The 27,712-nt window shown below is 37.5% G+C and overlaps 1 protein-coding gene across 3 annotated transcripts in view; it reads left to right on the forward strand.

The window, feature by feature from the left end:
• AP3B1 (adaptor related protein complex 3 subunit beta 1) overlaps positions 1-27,310 on the forward strand; it is a 230,528-nt gene extending 203,218 nt beyond the window's left edge. For all 3 annotated transcript variants that reach the window (XM_044777965.2, XM_044777964.2, XM_070517893.1), the window contains 4 exons: positions 966-1,050; positions 10,271-10,368; positions 15,473-15,611; positions 26,588-27,310. In XM_044777965.2, coding sequence (XP_044633900.2) covers positions 966-1,050; positions 10,271-10,368; positions 15,473-15,611; positions 26,588-26,741 — 476 coding nt within the window. In that variant the 3' untranslated portion in view covers positions 26,742-27,310. The remainder of the gene's footprint in view (positions 1-965; positions 1,051-10,270; positions 10,369-15,472; positions 15,612-26,587) is intronic.
• The last annotated feature ends 402 nt before the right edge of the window (positions 27,311-27,712 follow it).

Consider the following 27,712-nt stretch of genomic DNA (forward strand, 5'->3'; position numbering starts at 1 on the left):
ATATAACTACCCCTAATAAGATATATCAGAATAGATGAAGCTAAGTATAGAGCTACTGTACAGTAGGACTGCGGTTATACTGAAGACTGAGCAAAGTGGAAATCAAAAGGGGATGGTTTCTGTTTAAATATATACATAAATGTTTATAGTAAATAGGTATATATTTAGTATCCCCCATTATTCTAACGTACAGCCAGACTTTGGAATCATAAACGGAATAAATTTATTTGTCTTAAGTTTCATCATAGTCAACTGGAAAACACCAGTATTGTGTGTTGATGCGCTTGTTTCCCATGCTTGCTTAGGTGGCACATACAGCTTTAAAAATTCCGGATCTATAAAGTCATTTTATTATTTGCTTTTCAGGATCATCTAATTTGCTACTAAATTTTCGTTCAGTAATTCTTTGAATAATGCAATTAGACTTATCATTTTAGTCCCCATAATGCCAGTTGTCTTGATTAATCTCTGAGTACAACAAATTAATTTCTTCTTTCAGCTTTGCTTTAATTTGCATTTTTAAATTTTAGATATTTTTTTTCCAGTGGAAATTTGGAACATTGTTTAAAATTTACTTTTTATATCTTGAGTAAATATTCCATAGTTTTAAGTATAAGTACCCAGAGTCCATTATATTTGTTCCAAACAGAAGTACATTTATCTCCTCCTCACCTTCAGTGCCTGTAAAGACAATACTATAAAACATGAAATTCTCAGGATGAGATCTGTTTCTGAAACAAATAAATATGTGTTCATGGAAGTATGTGCAGAATTAAGAAAGCCTTCGAGTGGAATAGTCAAACTACTTTATAATTTGTTTTAATATTCTTAGTCTGAAATTATTCTTATAAGCTATCGTTTGTCTGTTTTAACCAAACTACAAACATTACGTAAGTTTTCAGTGTTTAGTTTGCCTGTTGTTCACATCCTCTGTGTTTTCATGTCTAAATTACCTTATTTCCTAGAATCTCTTGAGCCTGAGGGATCCATTACTGTTTCAATGGGTATTGACTTCTGTGACTCCACTCAGACTGCCAGTTTCCAGTTGTGGTAAGTTCAGTTGTTCTTCTGTATTTTATATTACCTGTAAAGGGGGAGCAGATCAAAAACTAGGCTTTCAACAGCTTTTTTTCTTTGGAAGTCAAGACATTTAAACAAACATGCCTTTCTTTGGTAATGTTTATACTGTTCTGGAATAGTTGTATAAATTGTGCACAACGTATGTATTTTTAGTATTTGTCACACAACTAGCCGTTACAGTCTGCCATATGTGATTGAATGTCATAGTTTGTTGGCTAGAGTAAGGAGCTACTGGTAAATAATTTTTTTGTTATCTTAACTCTACAGTTTTGGAAAATTCATGAGGAAAATTCAGGAAAAATTAAACTTTAATAATACTATTGAATAGCCCAAAGAAGATAGCTTTTAAAACATCTCACATGTTGTCTTGAGCCTCTTGGGTGGAGAATGACTGATTTTGTCAATACCTAAAACACATACATCTTTCCGTTTTTAGTTTAATTTACAAACTGCTTTTGATAAAACTCTAAAGAGAACATTTATGCATTTGGCAAAGTTTTGTAGGTGAAGATTGTCCAAAAGAGCTTTCCTAGGATTGAATTTGGTCATTTTATTGGTTTTATATAATCTTTTATACATTTCTAAATTTTGTCTAAATTTTGTCTAGCTTAGAGCAGAATTTGTGATAAAAATCTTCAAGTTTGGGAAATAGACATTTTTCAACAAGTTTGTAGGTTAAATATAGTGAACCTTTTTCATATACCTTTTCAGTTTACCAGTAATTCAAGCCTAATATTGTACCATTTATTGCCGAGAGCCCACAGTGATAAATATGAGCAATGTAGCATAACACATTGATTTTATGCAGATCATCACCTTTATGTTTGGGGAGGTCTGCTATATTAGTGATATATAAAAACTGATTACTTTTCCCCACATTGCCTAGTAATTGTTTATTATTTTTCTATTAGACAAACAACACAGATCAATATTACTGAACACAAGACCATGAGTAACATCACTCTAAATAGATTTGCCTCCAACACTAGAGGTATATTCATTTTAATGATTTCGACAATGTGAGCTCAATGACAAAGCTCATGCACCAAGTTAGGGCAAAATTAAGAACTAAAAAAATTTCTTTTTTGTATCAATTTATATAAAGAACGTTTTATGTTTCTATGTAATGAGATGGGGTTGGTTTTTTTAATTATATTTTCATTACAAAAGATTTCCTCTGCAGCTCATTGGACAAGATTTACATATTGTCTTTCACAGTTAACTAAGTACCTTTAGGGAAAAATATATAGGTAGTGTTTAATTTTTATCTTACATTGGGTAGTGTCTGTGAACAATTTTTTCCCAGTTTCTCTTAAACTAATTTTAAGCAAATGATGAATTTATTTTACGTAGAAAATAGCCTTAGCTATTTTATGCATTTACATTAATATTTTTTCTGTTGTGAATGTATAAATTAGTTATTTTAGGTTTTCTTAAGTACATAAGCACACTAGATCAAAAATTATTTTTGTGTGTGTTCCAAAAAGAACACTTTGTCTTGCATCAAATGTAATTGATCCTGAAGCAGTGTAATCACAATTACTCACTTTCTTAATTGGCCTGCCCAAAATCAGAAAATGGAAACCGATCGACAGTGTTTAAATCGATAGCTTCATAGTAGTGCTGGTGGGGGTAGGGAGATAGTGGTAATGGCTAGATCAATTGGTCTTAGATGCCAATCACGGACTGTGCCTTTTGCATAGTAAATAGCACTTTTTGCTTAGTGATGTGCTGTGTTAGTCTTGGTAGTTCGATAAAAAGGAAAAAAAATGCAAGAATGGCTGATAGTGAATTTTTTCCTCAAAATACATTATACAAGTCGACACACAAAATTATGGGTGATAGCAGCATATTTGATAAGAAGCCTTCAGAAATGCTGAGAACGTGGACTATAAGCCTTTCAGGTACATTTCTATTTATTAAAAGAAAGTAAAATGATCCTACTTTAGCCTCCAGATTAGTCCTGTATCATTATAGTTATGGGATGCATATATATAGATAGAACTGTTATATATAGCTATATAGTTATATGGATACTTGATGAGTGTTAATGTCTCTTTTTTTGCTTTGCATTTTAAATGGTCGTCAGATTAAGTCCCTGATTAAATGTATTGAGATTGAAAATGTGTCTAATAGACATAAATGTGTCTGTGCACAAGGAGATGCATAAACAGATCTCGTCCTTGTGATCAGCAGATAGTAATGTATTAACTAGTATGAAAGATAATCTGGCTTGGCTCAAGGTAGAGGGCTGAGCACTAGGATCCACCCCTCTTTTTGCCCAAAATCCATTAAAAAGACAGAAAATACATTCTTTAAAAGAGAACAAGGGGCCGGCCCAGTGGCGTAGAGATTAGGTTCGCACACTCCACTTTGGCTGCCTGGGGTTCGCTGGCTCGGATCCCAGGCACAGACCTGCACCACTCATCAAGCCGTGCTGTGGTGGCAACCCACATACAAAGTAGAGGAAGATTGGCATGTTAGCTCAGGGACAATCTTCCTCAAGCAAAAAGAGGAAGATTGGCAACAGATGTTAGGTAAAATAAAAATAAAAAATAAAAGAGAATGAGCGCTTAAAAAAAAAAAAAGAAAGAGTGTCATTAGCTGACCAGAAATTGTGAAGATTATTGGCAGTTTGAAAGCAAATGGGAGTAGATAAATAATAAGAGGGAAAACAAAAACCACAGAGCAGGGGCCAGCCCCGTGGCCGAGTGATTAAGTTCACGAGCAAACAACTAAAAATATACAACTATGTACCATGGGGCTTTAGGGAGAAAAAGGAAAAATAAAATCTTAAAAAAAAAAAAAAAAACCCAGAACAGAACACTCGTGGGAGAAAATTACTACAATGGTAAGAGCAAATCTGGCAGAGTATCAAGCACAAAGTGAACAAATGAAAAGAAAAGTTAGAGTAAGACAGTCATCAGGGAATTAAAGAACTACCTCAGCCCCCAGTTCCCCAACCTACCCCGGCAGCAGGCAGCATACACACTTGCTCAGAGACCTAGAGTTACACTGTAAAGGAAGTGAACTGCTTGTCTGGGAAGGCTTTTGGTGTGATGTGGGGGCCTAAGGAACAGCAGAGTCTGAGTCTGTGGGAAGGAGGCAGGAGTGGTCAGAGATGAGATGAGGTGCAGTTCTCGCCAGGACAGTAATGGTCTCAAGTCCTCTGCCACTAGGAAAAGCCAGTCACACGTCTTTTGGTGGAGAGAGAAGGGCATTGCCTCCCTGCCTCCCAACTTCATGTCTGCATAACCAGTCATGTCCCACCCACTTAATAGAACTCCAGTCAGCCCACCAGGGGAGAGGAGACCACAGTAATAATACTCACTAATGCGTATCAGGCAGGTGCCGTATCTGAGCACTGTTCTAAACCCCTGTGTTGCGTGTGTTAATTTAGTCTCTCAACACTCCTATGAGATAGGTATTACTATTATCCCTTTTTCAGAGCTGAGTAAATTGAGGCACAGGAAGATTAAGAAACTTACTAAACACTCATAGCTACTAGGTAACAGAACTTGCTGTGTGTGTTAATTAAACCTAGTCCTTCAATATAAATGTAAATGGACAGCTTAGGATGACCAGACTTTGGGGGGAAAGCATCAATTTGAAAGGGAAGGCTCACGATGACTACAAAGACTCACTGACCATGAAGGGAGGAGACAATCTGAGAAAGAGAGGAGATATCTTTACAAATTATAGCTAGGGCTGGCCCGGTGGTGTAGTGGTTAAGTTCATGTGCTCCGCAGCAGCAGCCCGGGGTTTGTGGGGTCAGATCCTGGGCGCAAACCTACGCACCACTCATCAAGCCATGCTCTGGCAGCGTCCCACCTATACAATAGAGGAAGATTGGCACAGATGTTAGCTCAGCAATAATCTTCCTCACTAAAAAAACCCCAACTAATGTCTGATGCAAGAAACACCACATCTGTAAAGCAAAAACATATTGCTTGCTTTGAAAAAGGCGAAATTGGATATTTTAACTGTATTCTTGGAGATTTAATGCCAAAAGAAATTCAGTAAATGCATAATTGAATGGACACAGCTGAATACTGATTTAGTGTTCTGGAAGAGGGAGTCAGTGAAATCAGCTGGAATAGTGAGCAAGAAGACAGAGATGGAAAATAGGAAAGAAAGCTTAAAAGAATCGGTTCATCTAAGAAGAGAACTAGAAGGAAAGAAAAGAGACAACGGAGGGAAGAAATAATTAAAGAAATTAAGAAAAATTTTTGCAAGCAAAAGAAATGCAAAAGAAAAGCCTTCAGATTGCAAGGACTCATAAAGGCCAAACAAGAGGAATGTGAGCAACTATCAGAAGGACCGCATCCTGGTGACATTTTTGATAAGGAGAGAACCATTCTGTTACTGTCCAGAGTAGAGAAGAAAGCAGCTTACCTAAAAATGAACAAGAATGTGAGTGGAATCAGATTTTCCATCCATACTGTCATCAGTTCTGGTGACCAGAAGGCAAAGAATTTGACCTTTAAAATTTTGAGGAAACCAAATAGACATTTTTCAAAAAAGCGAAGATTCCATCCATTTACCAGCTACAGATCCTTTCTTGAAAGGATTACTCAAAAGTGTACTGTAGTAGAATTTTTTTTAATCTGAAAGAAAAACATGGAATTGAAAAAAAAGTAGTGGACAGAGAATTCCAATTGTAAAATCTATCACTGTGTGAAAATAATTGTTCACACATAATGTAAAAACAAATTTTAATAATAAACTGGAACCAAAATCGCACCATGGACAAGTGTGAGAAGGAATGATGGTGTTCTTGACACGTTTCGCAAGAGGCTTGATCAATGGCAAAAAGAAGTTTAAATGTGATTTAAAATATTAAACCTAGCCACTAAAATAGTGGAAATATGATGTAGTATAACCTCCAAATGACTAGAGAGAAGAAGAAAAGGAGGGATTAAAACTCGATCAGTTTAACAAAGGGGGAGAAGAGAAGCATGGTAAACAGAAAACAGACTGAGGCAGCTGCGAGGGGCCCACATCCACACAGGCTGGTCGTCACCATTCGTGTCAGTAAGGTAAATTCCCCTTGTGTTAAACATGTAAAAACAAAACTCAGCATATGCTATTTATAAGAACCCCACCTAGAAGAGAATGGCTCACAAAAGTTGAAGATAAAAAGATAAAATATATATGTACATATGTTTATTATCAGAAAGATGATAAAAAGAAAACAGGGCGATCCTGACACTAGACAAACAAAAGAGTATTTCAGATTTTAAAAATTTCCTATTCATTATAATCCTCCGCAAAAATATAACAGTTACAAACTTTTCAACAACGTAGCTTTGTAGTATATAAAACAAACTAATAAAATGCTAGGAGAAATTGACAAAGCCATGATCATCGTATAACACACACATCAGAAACTGACAAATCAAAGAGGAAGATGGATAGACATACAGGTAGATATAGGTATATACACAAACACAAAATTTCAATAGTTCAGTCATCAAGCTTGATCTAAGATACATGTGTGTTTGCAGAGAGTTCCTTGTTTCCTGAGTGCAGAAAATGCTCTTTTTTTTTTGAGCGAGATTAGCCCTGAGCTAACATCTGCCACCAATCCTCCTCTTTTTGCTGAGGAAGACTGGCCCTGAGCTAACATCCGTGCCCATCTTCCTCTACTTTGTATGTGGGACACCTACCACAGCATGGCTTGCCAAGCGGTGCCATGTCTGAACCTGGGATCTGAACCGGTGAACCCCGGGCCGCCGAAGTGGAACGGGTGCACTTCACCGCTGCACCACTGGGCTGGCGCCAAAAATGCACATTTTTTAAAAGACAAATAGGATGTACACACACACAAAAAGAAAAACTGTAGGCTAATATGATTAAAGAAAAAAGAAGATACATAAGAAATATTAGAAAAAAGGCAATAAAACAGAGGTCGTCTCAATTATAAAATATTATGTACAGTTCTATACCAATAAATTGGAATATTTAGATGAAATGAATGGTTTCCTGGAAAAATATAAATTAGGAATAAAAAAGGTGAAATTATATCAGGACTTCAAAGAAAAGATAATTTCTATATCATTTAAACTTTTCTGGAACAAAGAAGAGGAAGGAAAGCATTCCTGTCATTCTGTAAGGCTAGCATCACCCTAATTTTAAAACCCAAAATGTGCACCCCACTTGGGGTTGTAAATTCAAATGACTCCTGGGCCATACAGGTTACCCATCACCATGTGAAGTAGCAGAAGCATTCTCTTTTAAGTAGGAAATGCAAACAGAGGGCCAGCCCCGGTAGCCTAGTGGTTAGGTTCAGTGCACTCTGCTTTGGCAGCCTGGGTTCAGATCCCGGGCATAGACCTACACCACTCATCTGTCAGTGGCCATGCTGTGGTGGCGTCCCACATGCAAAAAGAGGAAGATTGGCACAGATGTTAGCTCAGGGCAAATCTTCCTCGGCCAAAAAAAAAAAAAAAGAAGAGCAAACAAGGTTACCCACTCTCAGCACTATTTCACAGTGTAATGGAAGTTCTAGCCAATACAGAAAGACAAGTAAAAACAGGTGTAAATCCTAGAAAGGCAGAGACAAAATTACCATTGTTATTCAATATAGTTATCAACCCAGAAAGTCTTAGAATCAACAGAAAATCTATTATTTAAACTATTAAGTTTAGAAAGGTGGTACAAATCATTATATGAAAATCATTAACGTTTTTATACAATAGAAATGACCAGTTTTAAAACATTATGAAGAAATTTATTTTATTTACAAGAACAACAAAAGAGATAAATTACCAAGAAATATATAATACCTAAAAAGAAGATATAAATAAAATAATAAACATACAATGTCACTGAATGGGAGACAGTACTGTCCCTCAAATTGATCTTCAAATTCAATGTGATTTTAGGCTAAATTCCAGTAGGCCTCTCAAGGAACTTGAAAGCATTTTACTGCATGATCATAATGTATTTGGATATGTGCTAAAAAAAAATCCCTATTTTACTGCTGTGTGCCCTTGGGCATGTTGTTTAACCTCTCTGATCAATAAGTTGGTAACAGAAGCTACCTCTTAGGATCATTGTTAGCATTTACTAAAGTAAAATACACAGTCAATGCTAACAACCCCTGCCTAGACTATTCAATTAGATTCCTAACTTTATCTACCTGCTTGGGTTTCTCCTCTACTCCACCTTACTGCCACTAGAGTTTCTTAAATACAAATGGGGTCATTTTTTTTTTTAATGGCAAAAGTCTCATAGTTTCCTCTTGCTTCAGGAGGCACTGAAACACCTTTGTCTTCATTATATGAGTAAAATAATCATATACTCTGTGGTGCAAATCAGGATGCTTTAGACAGTGAAAAGAAACATTAACGGGATCCAGGACAACCGCCATAGACCGGGACTGTCTGGGAGAGCCGGGATGGTCGTGCGATATTTGGTGTCTTTCCCGTGTGCCCCCAGCCTCGTCTGCTGAGACGCCACGCGGCCCGCCGTTCCCACGGCACAGGCGCATGCCTGCAGTGCCCCCTCCCTCCTCTTGGAAACCCCGTCTCTTCGCCTCACCCCTGCGGGTTCGTCAGTCGCTCTCCCGCGGACCGTGCACTTCCACGTCTCCGAACGTGCGCTCGCCGCCCTGTTAGAAACGCACTTGAACTCTGTCTCTCCCTGGGCTGAGCTGCAGCGGCCGGCCTCGCTTGTCTGCCTCCCCAGATGGTGGCACAGTACCGGGATCAAGTTTGTGTTCAGTAAATGTTTGTTGAATTAATAAAGAGATTCGATTTATTGGTTTACCTTGGATAATCCACATGTGAATAATTCAAAACATTCTTTTTTTTTAGTCTAGTTCTTACCTTGTTCTATAAAAAATGTCACCTTGAATGACTACGATATGTAATATCATGGAGTAAAAGTGAATTTTCTTTTCTTTCCTTCCTCGTATGGTGTTTGTCCCTGCCCCACCCTTGAGTAGTCTTTCTTGAGCTGATGTTCGGTGTCTCTTACCCACAGTCCCCATCTCACTGGCTGCCTCCCCTGGCTGTGAGATCCAGTTCTAACACAGGAGCAGAAGTGGTAGAAGTCCTTCCCTGGGACTGTCAGGAAGCTTCTGCTCTCCTGAGGAAAAGGAGCAGAGCTGGTTGGCTCAGTTTCATCATTACTCTTCCATCATCACTCTTCCTTCTTCAACGGGATGTAAGAGTGGTAGCTGGAGATGCAGCAGCCGTCTGGCGACCATGAGGGTGAAAACCCACATCCTAGGGACGGTGGGGTTGAAAGCTAGAGGAGCGTGGGTCCCCAGCAGCATCTTCAGTCCTTGAACCAGCCTTTGACTCGGACCTCCAGCACTTGTGCACACCAAGCAATCAGTGCCTGTTTCTCGAGAAACTGTTAGTTGGATTTTCTGCTTTTCTTGCAGCCAACCACATTCCTAACTGATACACTCATCAGCCTAACTCCAAACATGTGACTTAAAAACGTTTTAAAGCAGTTTTATTAATTTTTTATGGAGAGTAGTATCATCAGATTTAAATGAAGTAAATGCACTCAGTATTGTTTTTCTATCTGATACAAGTACAAAGTTGCCTCTCCTGAATTCTTCATATCCTGTCATTTGAAGTAATAACTTTCCCCACGTGTTGATCAGCAGTGTCGAGGAGTAACACTAATAGAAAATACAGGATTTTGTTTTAACAAAGCAAGTTTGCAGATGAGGTGTTATTTTATTAGCACATATCTAAATATAGTATGATCACTCCATTTTATTCTTTATTAAAAACTAATCCGATACTTTAAAGAAGAGATCTTAATCATTAAGACTAAAGCGCTCCGTTTCCTCCACTTACGTACAAAGTGAGGATGAGATGTTACTCCTCTGCTCTCCAGGCTGCAGGAAGTGTCCCTCTGATAGGAGTGGATGGATACCCTTGCTGCTTACCTATTTTTAAAAGTTCTGTGTCAAGTGGTATATTTACTATAACTGCATATTTTTGTAAAAAGCATAAAGTAAATGTTTTCCAATTGAGATAATACTTATTTCTCTGCACATAGTGTTGAGAAATTTGTCAAGCCTTTTTCTGTGATGTTTGAGCCTAGAAGATCCTGTACTTTATATGCTGGCGTGTGCTTTAATTGCGTCTGATTAACTGCGTAGAGTTAAGAAGAATGTTTACTTATTGAGCATTTAGTCAGCTTTGATGTGTTTTTTCCTTAGTACCAAGGATGATTGCTTCAGTGTTAATATTCAGCCCCCCGTTGGAGAACTGCTTTTACCTGTGGCCATGTCGGAGAAAGACTTTAAGAAAGAGCAAGGTGAGAGGTTACTGCAGTGTACTAGAGATTGACATCCCAAATAATTTGTGCTCCTTCTTCTGACCAGTCTCTCAAGTGCATTCCCGTATGTACAGAGCCATGAGCAGGTGCCAGTGCACAGTCTGCCAGCTTTTACTAATGCTTTGGTTTTATAAAATAACCTTAAAGGTATGTGTTTGTCTGCATTCCTGGCATACTTGAAAATTGCTTAATATGTCTTTAAAATAATAAATTGATTATCAATTAACTTTTCAATTCTAGGAGTTGTGGCTTGTCAACCAAATGATGTGCTCGTGTGTTTTGTATTAGAGGAAACGTCTGGAATTTGCGACTTACCAAAGTCCTACCCCTGTGAATGTTATGTTTCTGTATTTTCTTTCACTATCGAACCGTTTTTCATGTCCAAGATGTTTTTCCCTGCATACCTTAGAGTGCCTTACCCTTCAAAATAAAGTCCTAATCGTAGCAGCAAAATAGCTCCCTTTTCTTTTGACCTAATTCTATATTAAAGAAATGCTGTGTTGTCAGACTGTATCAGAGCTGAAACATTTTAAAATATGCACCTAAAAAGAAAATACTTTGAGCAGAATGAAAGTTTTAATATCTTGTACTTGCCCCAGAGTCAAGCATACTTTCTAATAAAAATAATTTTTTTTCTTACACGAATAAGGGGAGATAACTGTCTGATTTTATGTGTTTAATTGAGGATATTTATAAAACTAGGGCATATTTAAATGGTATAGTCAGCAATTTTTTAAAGTTTATGTGACTCTAGGCCATTTTTTTCTCTGGAGGGGGTTATCAAGCAAAGATCCGTTCATCTCGAGGTCATTAAGTCATATCTGTCCAGCTTCCAGAAAGTACTAGGCACACACAAATATCTACACCTAAGGAGCAGGGCATGCCTCCTGGCATTCCGTCATTGTAGTGCCAAAGATTTTTTTCTTTTTACTGTAAGCCTTTGCAATCCACAATGTCAAAAAAGACCTGTTGTGGACAAATCTCACAAGGAAAATCTCATTCAGACTGTGAGTTAATAGGAATCCTTTATTCTTCTGCCTTATTTGTCAGTGATAAAACGAATGACTAAATCCGTCTTTGCGTTTGCTTTCCTTGGACGTTGACGATTGCTGTAGAAGAAAATCATCTTTGTGAGTTTATTTTTCCATTGACGAATTGATTCTTACATTTACTATTCTTACCCTTGCTGGCTAAAGCCTGCCTCTCTGCTTTCCACCTGCTCAGCAAACCCAGGTGAGTGGCACACAGTGACGGAGTAGGGCTTTGTCACATTTGTCGTTAAGGGGATTTTCCTTTTTTGAGAAGTGCAGCTAAGGTATATCTAAAGGAGCGGATTATCGTATACCCTTTCTCTCCCTCAGGTTCGCTTTAGAGTACTTGATATTTCGATCAAGTTTTTTGCGCCCTGCTGTAACTGAGGGCTTTTTCCCTGACTAGCCATACAGAACCGCGAGCGCGTGAGAGAGGTGCGCTTGCAGAGCAGCTGTGGTCCTCTGTGGACTTGTTGCCAAAATTCCTTTTTCTTCTGCCATTTTACTTCTATGGTTGTTGATTATTTGTCTGAATAAATCTGGCAGCTGTTTGCTATGTTTAATAGAGCAGAAAGGCTACTCTGAATAAAGCTATTTGAAAATTTGTTTATATGAAGTATTTGTAAATCCTTGCAAGTCTCTTGGCATTTCTGTATCATTCTTTCTGTCTTCCTGAATTCATTCTTTGATAGGGGCCTTGATGCTGGCAAATTTACCTCAAGTTCAAAGAGTCTTTTCAATAGCATCTTTTTAGTTATAGATTTCAGCTGTTTGTAATAGAGGTCTCAATTCTCGACTTTCCACGTGTATCTGTCACACTGCTCTAGGAAGAGCTTAGCTTATTTCACAAAAGATACCTAGAGCTGACTCACTAACTGAAAATCCTAAATCAGAATGAAAATCAGCTTCCTCAGATTTTATCAGTGCAAACTCCTGGAAGGTAAAATGCCAGTAAATTTAAGATGTGTCTGTGTGTGTCGTGACATGCTAAGCTTTAACCTATTTTTCTACTTTAAATAAAATGAATTTACATACTTAAAATCTCATTTTACAGGGCATATATTTTAAGACTCAAGAAATGCATTAAATGTATTAATTAGGATTTTACTGAAAAAAATTATAAATAAAAACCAGGAGTATGGTTCTGTTTTTATACTAGAGATGTGCATAATTTAAGAATGTGTACCATAATAAATAAGAATGCTTCTAACAGATTGTAAGTAGGAGGTTGCTGTTTTTTAAAACGACAGTTTTATTTCTAATATATAGCCTGATCTATTGCTTTTTCTCACTTGCATGTAGAGTTCCATGGCTAAAGATGCATGTTGATAAGGTTGGTAGCAAAGTGCTAAACGAAAGACTGGCTATCCTGTACATGGATGTTATCTGTAGGATTCATGTTACGAACCTTAACCAGCAGCCTGATTTTTTTGTTGCTACGGGTTTGGAGCCTTGCAAAGTTAATGATCTAGCTGTGGGATGATTTCAGTACTATAAATAACGTGAGATCTCTCTTTTACTTAAAAAAATTTAATTTGGTTTCTTCAGGCAGTTTTAATTATAAGAGACCTAAGCCAATTGCTTATTCCAAACTGTCTCCTCTTAGTCATTTTCTTCTTATGAATTAAATTGGAAATCTAAAACTTGGAAAAAGTTTTTTTAATTTTATTTTCTTATGTTATTTGGTTTACATTTTAGCAGTTAATTACAGCTGATTAACCTAAGTGCAGTACTGTCCACTGCCTCACCAAAAGTTAGATAAATTCTAATGAAGCGGCAAATTCTATAGTCTGACAGTTTCTAAATATTTTCCCGGTAACCTTTCCTTCGTTATGTATGAGCAAGCTAGACAGTGTTTAAAGTCTGTTTTTATAGGAGAAACTTTTAATGATCCCTTGGCTTATTTTTCTTTCTCGTTAATTTGAGAATACCTGATATATTTTCATTTGGAAAAATCTCTGGTTTAAGAAACCTAGGATGTTTACTTAATTTTATTATGATTTATGCATCCACCTTATGGGTTCCTGGCTAGCAAGACGCTAATTCTTTAAATGGTCAGACGTTTACTATTTTCTGGCCCTTAACTACCACAAGCAATCATATTTGATGCCCCTTAATTAGAGCACCTTTTTTTCTTCCCAGGTTCTTTTCCACCTCAGCAATCGAGACAATACATTTGCTTACCAGGCTGCTCTCCTAAGTGTTCTTTTGCATGTAAATTAATCTTGATTCAGTTTACACTGTCATGCTGAGTGGTACAAATTGCCTATAACAATAAAACAGCATGAGTTAAAAATAAAGGGGGGTGGGCAGGCAGATTGAATGTGTGCCTTACTTGATAGGATGTTACTTTGCTTTATGCCAATACATTAGCTGACGATAATGAATCTTCTGTTCTGAAAAGCATGGTTTAGTTGATTTTTTTAATTTTACTTCAATGGAGCAGTACCTTGTCTTTTATAGACCAAGTTAGACAAACCATTAATGACAAGAGTGTTAAGGTTAAATATGAAGCAATGCATTCACTTCTCTGAGTGCTATCCATCTTTCCATTTACAGGAGCTTGACAAAAGTACTGGCTTCGTACAACATTTCCTTTAATTACATGCTGCGGGAAACAGGCTTTTAACATAAACATAGTTGCATTCATTTATTCAGCAGTTGCTCTTCAATAGAGCTTAATGGAGAAGGTTTAAATCCTAAATGAGTACACACATCTCTCAGCAGTGTTATGTCAGCAGCCACCGTGCTTTACTTAAAAGCAGTGTTTGACTGCTTGTGTCGTTTTTAAAGCTTCTGCCTAATATTGAAGTTGAGCAGTCTAAGACAGAACAGTAGCATCCCCGAGTTTGAGGGTGGTTAGTAAAAAGCGCTCTTTGTTAAAAGCTAGATAAGCCTTTTTACAGGGTTGGGCTTTAGTGTCTGCATGTTGCTAATCATAGGGGTTTTTTGAAATTTTGGTTGCATTTGCAGTAAATAACTAAATTAAATGTATACTTCTGAAGGTGCAGGGCCTTTTGAAAACATAAAATCAAATTTTATACCATTTTAATACATTTTGTAAACTATTGTGCACATATCAAATGTCTCAGAAAATTGTCGTTTTTAGTACATACTGTTAGGTGTCAGTGACTTGTATCACAGATCCAGAGAGATGGCATAAAGGATAATTATTTTGGGTTCTTTTTAACCCAGGTACTAAATTTCAATATTTGTTCCAAGTGTTTGGTATATTACTGAATTTGTTCTCTGAACATTTTTATGTGAGATTCTGATATTAATACATGTCATGTATTAACTCTATGATTTTTCTTCATGATTTTGCTTCACTTAATTTCTTTCTTAAATATTATTTGAAGTGTCTCTGGAATTTAAGCTTTTCCATTCACGTTTTTTTCCTTCATTTTCAAATCTTTTGCTTCAGAAATTTCAGTTTATGTTTTTTGTCAGTAGCTGTAGCTCCGTTCACGAGACAGCTGTTGTCACTCAGTGTAGTTTAGATGCCTGCACGTTTCTTAGGGCCGTGCAACTGTTGAGTGACTCTCAGTCATTGCTAGGATGACTTTGATCCGTCATACTGAGGCCATTCCTCAGGTAATGCTGCTGGTTGTTCCCGAATCACTTTGATTTTTTCTCAAGCAGCACTTGGCAAGAGAAATCTTTGAATGAAAAGGCGAGGAAAAACAAAATTCTTATAAAGTAAAATCTTAATAGTTTATATAGCCCAGATTAATTGAAGATATTTTAAAGGGACCGAAACTGAAATTTTGTCCTTGTGATTTTACGTTTTTGTCCTATAGTGTTTAAAATCAGATTTATGGAGTGACGTTTGACTGCATTTTTACACATTTTCCTACACAATGAGGATTTTAAAACATTTTTGAAACGGTTGCAGTTCATTTTATGATAATTATCTTGTAAATTACATTCTTGAAGTGGTATTTCTTTTCTTGAAAAAAGTTTTTAAATTTTGGCTGTGAGCTTAAAATTGCTTTAATGTGATTTTCATAAAGAATTAGTAAAAAGGAGCCTTCTTTGGTTTGCTCTGACAGGAATGCTGACAGGAATGAATGAAACTTCTGCCACCATCATCGCTGCACCACAGAACTTCCCCCCCTCCGTGATCCTTCAGAAGGTTATAAATGTAGCCAACGCAGGGGTGGTCCCTTCTGGCCAAGATAATATACACAGGTAGGTTTGCAAGCACACGAGGTGGCGATAGCTTGTACGCATGTATAATATACGTATATAAATATAGTTTGCGAATTATAGTTTTCCTTGAAAATAATAACCCCTAAGCGTATGTATGCCCCTCCCCTTTTTTCTGATGGTCCATTTGATTGGTTTGGGTTAAGGCCCTCTTCCCTATTTCATACAATCTTTAGCACACTGGTATGGACTTTCCCGAAAGATACAGATAGTATACTCACATTTTATAATAGCTTGGTGATTTGTAAAGGTATTTTTTGTGACATACGGTTGAGAATTATCTTATTTCACTGGATTCAGTGGATTTCCGGGAAGAACCGTTTTATAAAGCAGTGGAGTTGGGCTTTTTTACTTGAAAGGGGGGAAGTGGGGCTACCTAAGGCAGCTTCCAGTAATAAGCAGCTGCTAGACAACCAACCTGGGGCCAGACGCAGCTTCTGTTTCTCAGACCAAGAGTATCTTCACCACCAAGCATCTGAAGCGTGAGATCCGAGTCATTTGTCCTTAAAGGTAGCAGAAAATGTGATTGATATGTTTGCCCTCTTTGTAGTCTTAGCAATGCCAGTGGCTTGAAACGAAAGTAAAGATAAAAATAATTACCCCTTCAACAAACATGCTGTTGTTACTTAGTCCTCTGTGAGCTTAAGGGAATTGACTGCAAACCATCTTTAATTTCTCTGCCATTCCACTGCCAGTGGCCTACTTCTGTCATTATATAGAGAGAGAAAATAAATTTAAAATCAAAGGGAATGCCTTCAGACCTTAGAAAAAAATTTTTGAATTGACAGAGGCGGAGAGAGGCCTCCTATAAAGAGTGCTGCGGGCGATCTGGGTTTTAGACTCAGCTCTGCCATCGTTAGGCTTGGTCATCTTGGGCAAGTTATGCATTCTTATGGGCTTTAAGTTCCTCATCTGTTTGGAAACGGGTGGCAGGAAAAGAAGGGCGACTGAAATGAAAACATGTGTTATCTATGGAAGAATGTTGGCCTTGACGTCAGAAGAGCTGCGTTGGAGTCTTGATCTGCCATTATCTGTAGTTGCCTGACTTCATGTACTAGTCGTGACATAATGAAAACTGCACGTACCCGTCAAAAAACAAATTTATCTTGTGCTTTTTTTTTTTTTTTTTTGAGGAAGGTCCTCAAGTAAGTTGCTCGAGAGGTCTGATGCTTCCATTTCTTGACTGATGACAAGCCCTGTCCATCTCACACAGGGTAGTCATAAAATAAGAAGGCGAATATAAAGTCCTCATAGTGGTACCACCAGGCAAATGCAACTTGTCTACAGTTAATGTTCACTAGGGGAAATGAACAGAAACCTTTGCAGTGAAAATATTTTGGTTCTGAGTTTTCTGTTTTAATTGTTTTCTGCTTTAAATACTTTTCACTTTGCTGGGTTATTTTCTCTAACAGAAGTTTTTGTGTTTTATTAATGGGTCCTTTGAATCATTGAAGTTACTGAACACCAAAATATCATACATCAACTGTCATTTTTGTCTTATGCAGTATGAAATTTTACCTGACAGGTCTAGTGGCCAGCAATACTTTATTGTTTTAATATGTTCTCTTGTAATGTACAAAAAGACAGAAGTTAACCATTGTTTATGTTGGAACTTTAATTTAGTGTTTCTTTGGTTTTGTATGAGGGTTTTTAACTTTCCTGAAAGCAATGGGAGGTTTCCAGATTTTTGTTTCTTAGAAGCAAAAAGCCACCATTGGCTTCTCAAAGTCAAATAATATGACAGCTATCTTCGTATTGGGAAATAAACTAAGAAAGCCACTTAGTACAGTTGTGTAATTCTTATTAAAGCATAGTTTGCCTGTAGCTTGTCTCGGTGGTTTGGCCTGTTCAGATGATTACATTATAGTCAATTCTCAGTTATCCATGCTAATGCAGGGGAGACATACAACTGAGAACATTTATCTTTGGCGTTGGAATTCAGAGATGGCACTGAAACGTACTGTTCATGGTCCCCATACACATCCGCAGTGTCCTGACGCTTGTCTAGTCCAGCCCCATCAGCGGGGGCGTGGTGTTTGGCTCTGTAACTGGGGGAGGGCCCAGTTACCACAGAGTCAAGAGAGAATAAAGTGCCTCTGAGTGATTAAGAAGAGCTGTGCCATCCTAACTTGCCTCTCAAGTCTCCTCGTACTTACTGAAATGTTTTTCGTCCGCTTTTATAAAGTATGGCTGTGATAATGTTCTCAATTTTGGAAAGCTTGCAGATAATAAATGGAATTATTTGTATTCTTCATACAGAAATTGATAGAAATTATCCTGCATATGTAACATTTTTTGCCATTCTTTTATTCTCAGTAACAATTAAAACAAAACAAACAATTGTTAATAAAATCTGTACCAATGCCTTTTTAAATTTCATTTAAAGTGAAATCGCAATTACTGGTTACATCATAATAACAGAAATTAATAGTGCATTGCTTTATTGAATTATATTAATGTTTTAACTGTAGTGCTCAGTATTCTATTACCCTGTGGGATTAGTGAGTTTATATATCGAAGCTTATATATTATTTACTTGTTAATAAAGAAATTGAAATCCCTATGAGATTTTTGAATGACTCCTTTATTCTTCTGTGATGGTTACTTTTTTTATATGAAGAGTAGGACCAAAGCCATTCTTTTATTTATTAACGGCATTTGGTTTAAGATCACTTTTAAAAACAAGTATGACAAGCATTTTGACTGTTAGCTTGTTAAGATAGTAAAATTAAAATCTAAAATTTAAGATATTAAAATGAAAAATTCTCTGGTTTCGGAATATTCCTACTACTCTTCAAAATTTGAATAATTTTTACATTAAATACCAAGTAAAAAAATACTTGATACAAGAATTAGCTAACACAAAGTGAATCTTTATTAATATGCAGAAATATGTAATAGTAGACAGTAGAAATTTTAATTGAATACATAATAGAAAATGGTTCCTAAATGGCAACAGAAAATGGCCTCCATTAAGAAAAAGTCAATTAAAGGAGCACAAGTTTTATAGAATTCACTTCAAAAACCAGGAGCATTTCCTCTGTAGTTAACCACTGTTCATAAAAGATCAATGAAGAAAGCACATCTACTGTTAGATTCTATGACATGTAGTTTTGATTTTTGAAATGAGTGGTAGTAATCAGAAAGCCCACCAGTATTCTGTGGAAAGAGCTGACTTCGTCTTCCTTTCTGTGGGGCTTCCTTGCTGATTGAGAAGGCAGCTCTTTGAGGACAAAACCACCATTGAGATCCACAGAGTTGTGGTGATTGTACTAGTCTGCTGTTTTCCAAATTACAGTTACCACTTGGTAAAGGGTAATACAGAAATAGAATCAAAAAGATTATCAAAAAGCATCTATTAGGGGCCGGCCCCATGGCCGAGTGGTTAAGTTCACATGCTCCACTGCGGCAGCCCAGGGTTTCACCGGTTCGGATCCTGGGCGCAGATGTGGCACTGCTCTTCAGGCCACGTTGAGGCGGCATCCCATGCCACAACTAGAAGGACCTGCAGCTAAGATGTACAACTATGTACCAGGGGAGATTTGGGGAGATAAAACGGGGGGAAAAAAGCATCTATGGAATACGCAGCTGAGTATCTTCATGTCCTGGGTTAGATATTCATGTTAAAATAGATATACTGTGCACTGTAAAAGTCTTAAAGCGTATTATTTAAGACAGTGCTAATAAACTACTACGTAAATAAAGTGTGTACCCAGGGCGGAATGAAGCACAGTAAACCAGTGTATGAATGGACTGCGCAGGGGAAAGGGCGGGATTTCGTGTGTTTTGTGGGGAGGAGATTCGAGAGACTAGCAGTGGGAATTCTAGATTCATCCAGGGCAGGAAAAATTTCTTGTACTCCTCTGAGAAAGGAATTGAGTAGGGTTTATGCGGGAGCTGCATGTTCAGCAACATGGAAACTGAAGTGCCCTGGCATCGCTTGTCCTCTGGTAAAGGTGGTGAGGGCCAGTGCCCAAAGAACAGAAAGCTGAGTCTGCAGCTCCGACATCCCTGAGGTTTTTCTATACAGAAGAATCAGGTGGGAATTTATGTAAAACTCAGATTCCTGGGACCCACATCCCAAAACTCAGATTCAGTACCTCTGGGACAGGGCCGAGGAACCTGCATTTTAGCCAGTACCCCGAATGGTTACAAGGCAGATGTTCCACAGTCCACAGTCTGAGGCTGCCCTGAAGTATCAAGAATTAGTGGTAGCCACATCGCACGTCTTAGAATATATTTTCCCTGCGTTTATATATTTCATTTTCACAGATTGGTTAGTCATCAGGGGATACCGATAGACAAGATGTTTGGTTTAGTTTGCTCTTCTGTCTATGCCAGTTGCTCCAGCAGGAGAGTATGTTGTCAATTATGGGAGTGTCTTACAGGACTGTCCATGAAGCAGTCTCAGACCATCAGTAAAAGTTCGTCTTTCTGCAGTCTCAACCATTTCAAATTTTAACCCAGTTTCGGGAATTCTGACATTTATATACAGTAGTGTTGTTAAAAAGAGTTGTCACGCTGCCTACTCATTTTGTCCTTTCATGAACAACAAATTGACCCTGTAGGGGAAAATGTGATATTTGAGTGAAAACAGAAAGCCTTGCCTCTGCCATGATTCTGTTTTGGTTCTTAGCTTATTCAGTAAGCCCGTAGAACAGCTCTGATTATTAACTTGTATTCAGTACTTATATTTCTTTTTCCCCCAGTATATCTTAAATTGTGGTTTGGATTTTGTTTACCCTGTCACTTTTTTAATTTTCAGGTTTCAAACATATACAGCTTGTGAATAATTACAATCTTAGTAGAATAAATGTTTCACAGTTGTCACTTAGGTCCTTAACTGTTAGGAAAGTCTGGTGCTGTGAATGGAACGGTGTATCCCTGGCAATCTGGCAGTCAACTTTTTAATTTTATCAGCACATTTAAAGACAGTTTATTTGTTTTAGGTTTAAATAAAAATCTTTTTACTTAATTAAAATACATGTAAAGAACAACTTGTTTCATTTCTAGGCTTTTAAACTCATCCAGTGAATCATTGTTATCATATACATGTATAATAGTTATTAATAGGGGAAACACTGGCCTATGCTAAAATATCTCTGTTGTGGGACTCCTTCATTCAGTATTTTCTGAAGGCCTTTGTGGCAGATTTTGTCAGTGCTGGAGTGACACACATGAATGGCACAGTCACTTCTTGTGGGATCTGTAATATTTCCCTTTCCTCTGTTCTTAGGTTGAGTTTTTGTTTTTGTTTGTTAGTTGCTTGCTTTCTTCTACCCTGGAAACTGGGATATTTAAATACCGAGTAATTTTGAAGGACTATAATGGAAAACAGTAACATTTGATGTCTGGGTACCCTAATATTATAATTCCTGATACTGTAATCACCCTACTTCATCTGTCATGAAACAAAATTTTGTATAAACAATTGTTAATATAAAGATAGCAGGCTTCAGTCTTTTCTACAATATGACAAATTTTGAATGTCAAACGGGACCAGAGGTGTGTGGCACCTGTTTAGTACGCAGGGTTCTTTCTCAGGCTGGTGGCTGTCCACTAGAGGACAGCACTGCTTTTTGATCGGACTGCTGCTACGGGCTCTGTGAGCAGCATTTCATTGAAAAACAAACGTGGACGTCAGTTAATTTGTACACAGACAGCGTATTTGGATATTTCAGAAATAACCAAACTGCACAGCTGATTTTTGCTTTAAAACATTCTTAAGTTTTATTTAATTCCACCATTTGTGGGGTCATATGCTACGATGCAGCAGGTTTACTAATAGGAATATATAACTGATTTAATGTAAAAATGAGAGAAACGTATTCCTGATGATTATCCTTCTGGGGTGACAATTTTGTAAGGAATCAAAGAGAATGGGGTGAGAATTTGTTTGTCTTACTATTTGGTTTTCTCTTCTTAAAGCCCCGGCCTGTCTCACCCCCACCAAACAGACATACCAGAAATGCTCGGGCACAACTGGAATGTCTCGTGTCTTCTTTGAGAAAGTGCGCTCAGATTTTTTAGATTTCCTGTATAAAGAAAGAGAATGTGTCGTTAACCCCGTAGTGTGGGGAATCACTTTTTATACCATCTCTAAAGATTAGAATAGAAAACAGAGAGTCCTAAATAATGATGGTATCTTATTTTTTGTTTTAACTCTTCTCATCAGAATGTTGAAGGAAAATAGTGTAGTATTGCTAGCTGATTTAAAAAATAATAATAGGGAAAAATGCACTACTTTGGATAAATTCTCTAAACTTAATCACATGTAAATTTTTTCTCAATATTCATTTAATAGTGTAATGGGCTTAACCTAAAAATACAATTTTAGCATCAACAAAATAGGATTTTTTACAACTTGCAAATTCTCAGCTTGTTAAAAGTGTTCTACTATATTAACTCAATGTAATAAGGATTTATCATTTTAAATCCTTTGGAAAATAATGCTCCAAATCATCCAGCTTTGGTATTTGATGTTCAGAGGCTTATTCAAACCAGTATTTCTTACATAAAATCATTGTGCGACTTCATTACACATTTGTCAACTTTGGACTAATTATTTTTATACAGCCAGGGCAGGGCACTGCATCTTGTGAGTGTCTTTCTTACTAATAGGATTCTGTCTGCTTCAGCAGGCAGTAATTGAAGGCTTCATGTACAGAGTAGGAAAAAAAAAGTTTTAACCTGAGTGGGCCATTGTCACAGCCTCTGGTAACCAGTAGAACAGAAAACATGAGAAAATTGAACTCAGAATAGAAAAATCAGAAACCAGGAAGACTATCCAAGAGAAGAAAAAGCATGTCTTAGAGCTGTTGCATTAAGTGTAGCAAATATGATTCTGCGTAAAAAATTTTATCCTTGTGAATACCCTGGAGATGGACGCAGCCCTCAGATAAATACTGTTAATTCATATTGTCCTATTAACATTTCAGTTGTTAAAGCAATTGAGTTGTAGGATTTCTTTTCTAACAAAGAGCATTTATGGTCCATAGCCAATTTCTCAAAAATCTAAAAAAAGTATGGTTTAAGTGCATAAGGGAGTAAGTCTATGTATTATAGGTAATATATTTGTTCAAATTTCTTGTCGTTATTTGACCTTTTTTCATAATTCTGTCAATAGTTAAGACAAATTAACCTTTTAAGAAGAGTGGTACATACTTTCACTCAGGTTTGGCAACTAGCTTATTTTGGCTTTTTCTTTCATCTTAAGACTCCTTATAGGCTTCAAAGGTAAATGTCAGTTGCTAGAGATAATAGACAAAAAGACATTTAATAAGGTGAAATACAGATATATCCAAACAGTTTTACCTTCTCAGTTGGTGATTACAAACAGCAAGTGCTTGGTGGTAGAATGAAAATGAAAAATTATGAAAAATACCTAGATGGTATCCTTTTAATACCATGGAGCCCGTCGTACATAGGCAATGCATCTTTAACTGTCATCGCTTATTTGTCCTCATTTGTGGTGTTGCTGGTGTTCGAGGTTGGTTGGTCTCCCAGTAGTCCCCTCCCTGTGTTACAGCTCCATTCAAGAAGGTTTTGCGTTTTTCATTGCTGGTGTTTCTTTTGAGGGAGTAGCGGATGTTTAAAATATTTTACATCTTTAAAGGCAGAAATTAAAAATATGTTATGACAAAGCATCATGCAAGATGCTTTGAATTACAGAATACTACAAATTTATCTGTTGACTGATAAAAAAAACAAGTATTATGAGTGTGTGTTTGCTTATGTTAAGAGGATGCATGTGCTCTAGAATCAGAATGCTTGTGTTCACATTCCTGCTCAACCGTTCAGTAGCTGTGTGTCCCTGAGCACATCCCTCAGCTTCCCTGGGCCCTCCGTTTCCTCGTCTGTAAAATGATCTGCCTCATAGCATCAGATGAAGTAAGGCAAATGAAGTACTGCGTACCCGCTACACCGCGGGCTTAATAAATAGTAGCTGCTGTTATCATGATGATGATCAGAAACTTCACATGCCTTCTGAAAGAATTTTGTCACAGTGTGAGTTTAGTTTGAGGCCAAAGTACAGAGGTTCTGATGTCGGCCATTGTATTTTGTATGTAAGCATTTGACCCAAGCTGTCTTTCTAATCTGTGTTTCTTCCATCCAAAAGCTAGCTATTTGTTGTTTATTCTATTTGTTGTTTATTAACTAGTGCTCTTTTCATAACTGTCTTTTAAATGTATATGAAAGCATAGCCTGTTTGGGAGTTAAATGATTAATAAGTTTTGGGGGATGGCTTTTGCTTTCCATGGACCAAAACAAACCAATTGTAATCATGCTGTGTTCCAATTAAATACATCCTTTTTGAACTGTGAAATGAGAATGTCAGAACATCTGATCTTCTGGTCTTCTGCATTAAAACATTGCTTCCACCGTTTCTGCCCGTAGAACACAGAGACCTCGTTAAAAGGCAGTAGCTTTCACACCAGCTCGCAGATTTTACTGCAAGGACGATTGGCTTAGCATGTTTCCACTGCAGTGTAAGCTAATGGCTCTCTTCTTTCATGGTCCTGTTCTTTACAGTACTGAGAATTCTGCAGTAATAGGATTTCAAAAACATGTCCAAGACACTCATTTTAATCTCTGTAAACATATTGACATTCGTGTCTGCTGAGTTTGTATTATTGTAACATCAACTCTAAGTTTTTAATGGAAAGGAGATAAAATGTGCCTTGGGGCTGTGCATCCCTGAAATTCAAACGGCAGCGCTTTTGTGTTCCAATCCAGACATAGTCTCCTTCTCTGTGGTCCCAAGGCACAAACGTTAAGTAAATCAAGGGACTAGTAAAACTATTGTTCACATCATTTCACCCAGTCAGAAATGGGCTTCACTGTCGAGATATTTGCTGAGTGAAGATTTGGTGATGACCAAATCTGTGGGGAAAGTTGCATAAATGAGTGGGACAGTAGAGCCCCTGGTATCATTTGGTGACGTGGTTTAACAGGATTCTCCTGTGACGCAAAAGAACCTCAAAAATTCAGACAAAAGAAATGCATAAACCCGTAAGGGGCGATGGAAACGAGGGCTCCTTGGGGCTAGTCATCTCTGGGTCCTCTCAGAGATGCACTTGAGGACCTCGTTCCTAGGTTCCTGTGTGGACATCTGACGAGCAGATGGATGTGTATGTTAAGAGCTTTATGAAACCTCCTTGAAGCCTTGGTGTGATTTCTGTTCATAAACTAGTTACTTACATTGCTTCTCTCAGTAGAAAAACTGCTCTGTCGGATTCCTCACCAGTCCCGAGCCTGTTTGGAGAGAGGAGCTTTCACGTTTGTAGACAGCACACAAATGCCCTGGAAGGTTCTAACATATTTCACCAACACCCCATTAGCCAACATTTTCACACACAACTTAAAAGTGTCGATAATATTTTTAATTTAGTAAAATTAGCCTATTTGTTTTGCTTTTGATGCATTACTCTAATTATTATTGGAAAACAGATTTTCATGATTCTGTTTAGGCCAAAAATGGCTTGTTAGGTTTAAAAAAAAAAAAGGAATCTAGTGTGTTACGAGATCTTGATGTCATTTAAAAAAAAAATCAAAAAAGAAATTACTTTTCATTTAAAGAGAATCTGCTTCCTGCTTAAGTGGCTAATATTTTAATTAAGTTGGGAGTGAAGTTTTTCTGAGTGTCTCCTGATAAACTCCCTCTTTTATGTTGATGGTAATTAAACAGGTCCCTGAGGACGCCGTGGGCTCTGCGCAAGGCCCATGCTAATTGTCAGACAGGAGACACTGACCAGTTGGTTTGCTCTTGAACAGTCCGCGGCGTGCTGTCAGCGCGGCAGTTTTATTTTTATGTATTGTGAGCCGTTGTCAGGGCTAACTGGGTGCCATTGTGGCTGAAGATGTCGCGCAAATTGAGGCAGATGGCTCAGATTCAGACACGTGTCGTACAGAAAGGGGAAAGGGGATTGGCCCTGCAAAGTGGGGTCACAGCAGGTCACAGACCTGCTCTACACTTGTTAGTGTTTTCAAAAGCTCATGTGCAGCAACTTTGTCTTTCTCCAGTCATCCCTGTAATGAAACCGCCCCCCCGCCCAAATGTGTGGAACATGCCCCATGTGGAAAGTGGAGGCCTAGGACGGTCCCGTCCCCTTCTTTCGCGTCTCGGGGGCTCCACGGTGCATGCAGAATGAATTAGCCGGAGTGGCAGAAGCGCATTGTGCCTCCAACGGCTTCTCAGTCAATTGCAGTGCTTAAAAGGCTAGTTTTGCTTTTAATTCCATGTAATTAGTAGGTTCTTCATGTCTTGGAATTTAATAATGGAGCCTTAGACTTCAAGTTTCCTCTATTATATTCTAAAGCAAAAAGAAAGAGCTCATGTTCTGAACATTGAAAAAATACAAAAAGAGGGAATGTGGTGTTGCACTTGGCTGTCACGTGGTTTTGTTACATGTCATCATCATTAGAGATTGAATTTGAATATTTTAACATGCATGAATTCATTGAAACTTAGGAGTTTTATAATGTACATAAAATTGTCTAACTTTTTGCATAATCATTTTCAGATATGAGGATTTAAAATTTCAAGCTCTTTGAGAAAGGTACCTTTTCTTAACATGTTTTAAAAATAAAAATATAGTAGTTATCTTAAATGGCCCTATGCATGGTGAAATGTTAAATATCAAATGAATGAATGATTTCCAAATATATAGTCATGGAGAATTATTCACATGCATCTACTGTTCAGACTAAGTGAAATAGACTTCCTTTTCCTGTTCTGTTCTAAAGAGGCACTGAAACAACCTACTTGTGGTAAGCAGGGTGCCGGGCAATTTATTCACTTTTCAGAAGAATGCTTGGCTTTGGGTTTTTGGCAGTAGGGAACCTGTAATAAATTATTGAGAAAAAAAGAGTTATTTTAAATGTATTTGAATTGATGCCATCTCCTTTTTTCCTCCTCATGATAAAAGGTCCCTCTCTTTTTTTTTTTTTTCTTCCAGGTTTGCAGCTAAAACTGTGCACAGTGGGTCATTGATGCTGGTCACAGTGGAACTGAAGGAGGGCTCTACAGCACAGCTTATCATAAACACGGAGAAAACTGTGATTGGTTCTGTTCTGCTGCGGGAGCTGAAGCCTGTCCTGTCCCAGGGGTAACCTGCTTGCATCTGGACTTCGGGATCTGGCACACAGCAAAAGTGCCTGGCGTCCTCTGCTGCTGCCTTTCATTTATAATAATAGCCCTTCCATCTGGCAGTGGGGAAGAACACGCTCTTGACATTCTTGTCTCCAGCTTTAGAATGCTAGTGTGTATCTATCATGTATGCACTCCTTTCCCCCTTTTCGCTTTGCTAACCAAAGAACATATATTTTACTGTCAGTTATCTCAAATCTTGACTCCATGTGGCATTTTCTCTGTCCTGCTACCCCTTCCAGCCTTGTTGTCTTCCTTCTCTTTTTTAACAATGATGGACACAAATTGGACATTTAAAGTTCACTGGAAATCATCTTCCCTCCCATAGTAAGCAAAAATTCGCCTAGAAATAGTCTAAATGGCCTCTCTGCTCGGTATGAGAAATGGGATAGTGGGCTTTTTAGAATTAAATGCAAAAACAAGATCTCTGCACAATTTTGTTCTTTGAATTTCCTGGTATTATAATTGGTTATTGACAACTCATCATGAAATCATCTCTGAAGAATAAGATCAATAAACTAGCATATGAATAGCCTTTGTCTTTGCATTTTTAATGAGGAACTGTTTATGATCCTGAAGTTCCTATTCTGAGGTTTCCTTAAAGTAAGTATATTGAGTGGTATATTCTGCAAAGAAGCAGTGGGGTTTAGTTAGTGAAAGAAAAACTGTTTTCAAACCAGGTAGATTTTCTAAGTGTGGTATAGAGTAGTTAACTCTAAGAAAAAGATTGGTATATTTAATAACAACAACAAAAATTTTCATGTTGCAAAATAAAACGTCTGTTTATGCAAACATCTGTAGTAGAGATCTGATTACAAGACCTATTAAATCTGCTGAATAAATTCTTTGAAGCTCATTGTTCCTCTGCAGATCGTGATGCCCGACGTTGACGGACTGAAATGCCTTTGAAAATTAGGATAAACTGAATTGTAGA

The sequence above is a fragment of the Equus asinus genome, chromosome 9, assembly GCF_041296235.1.
Source record: "Equus asinus isolate D_3611 breed Donkey chromosome 9, EquAss-T2T_v2, whole genome shotgun sequence".
NCBI classification, from domain to species: Eukaryota; Metazoa; Chordata; class Mammalia; order Perissodactyla; family Equidae; genus Equus; species Equus asinus.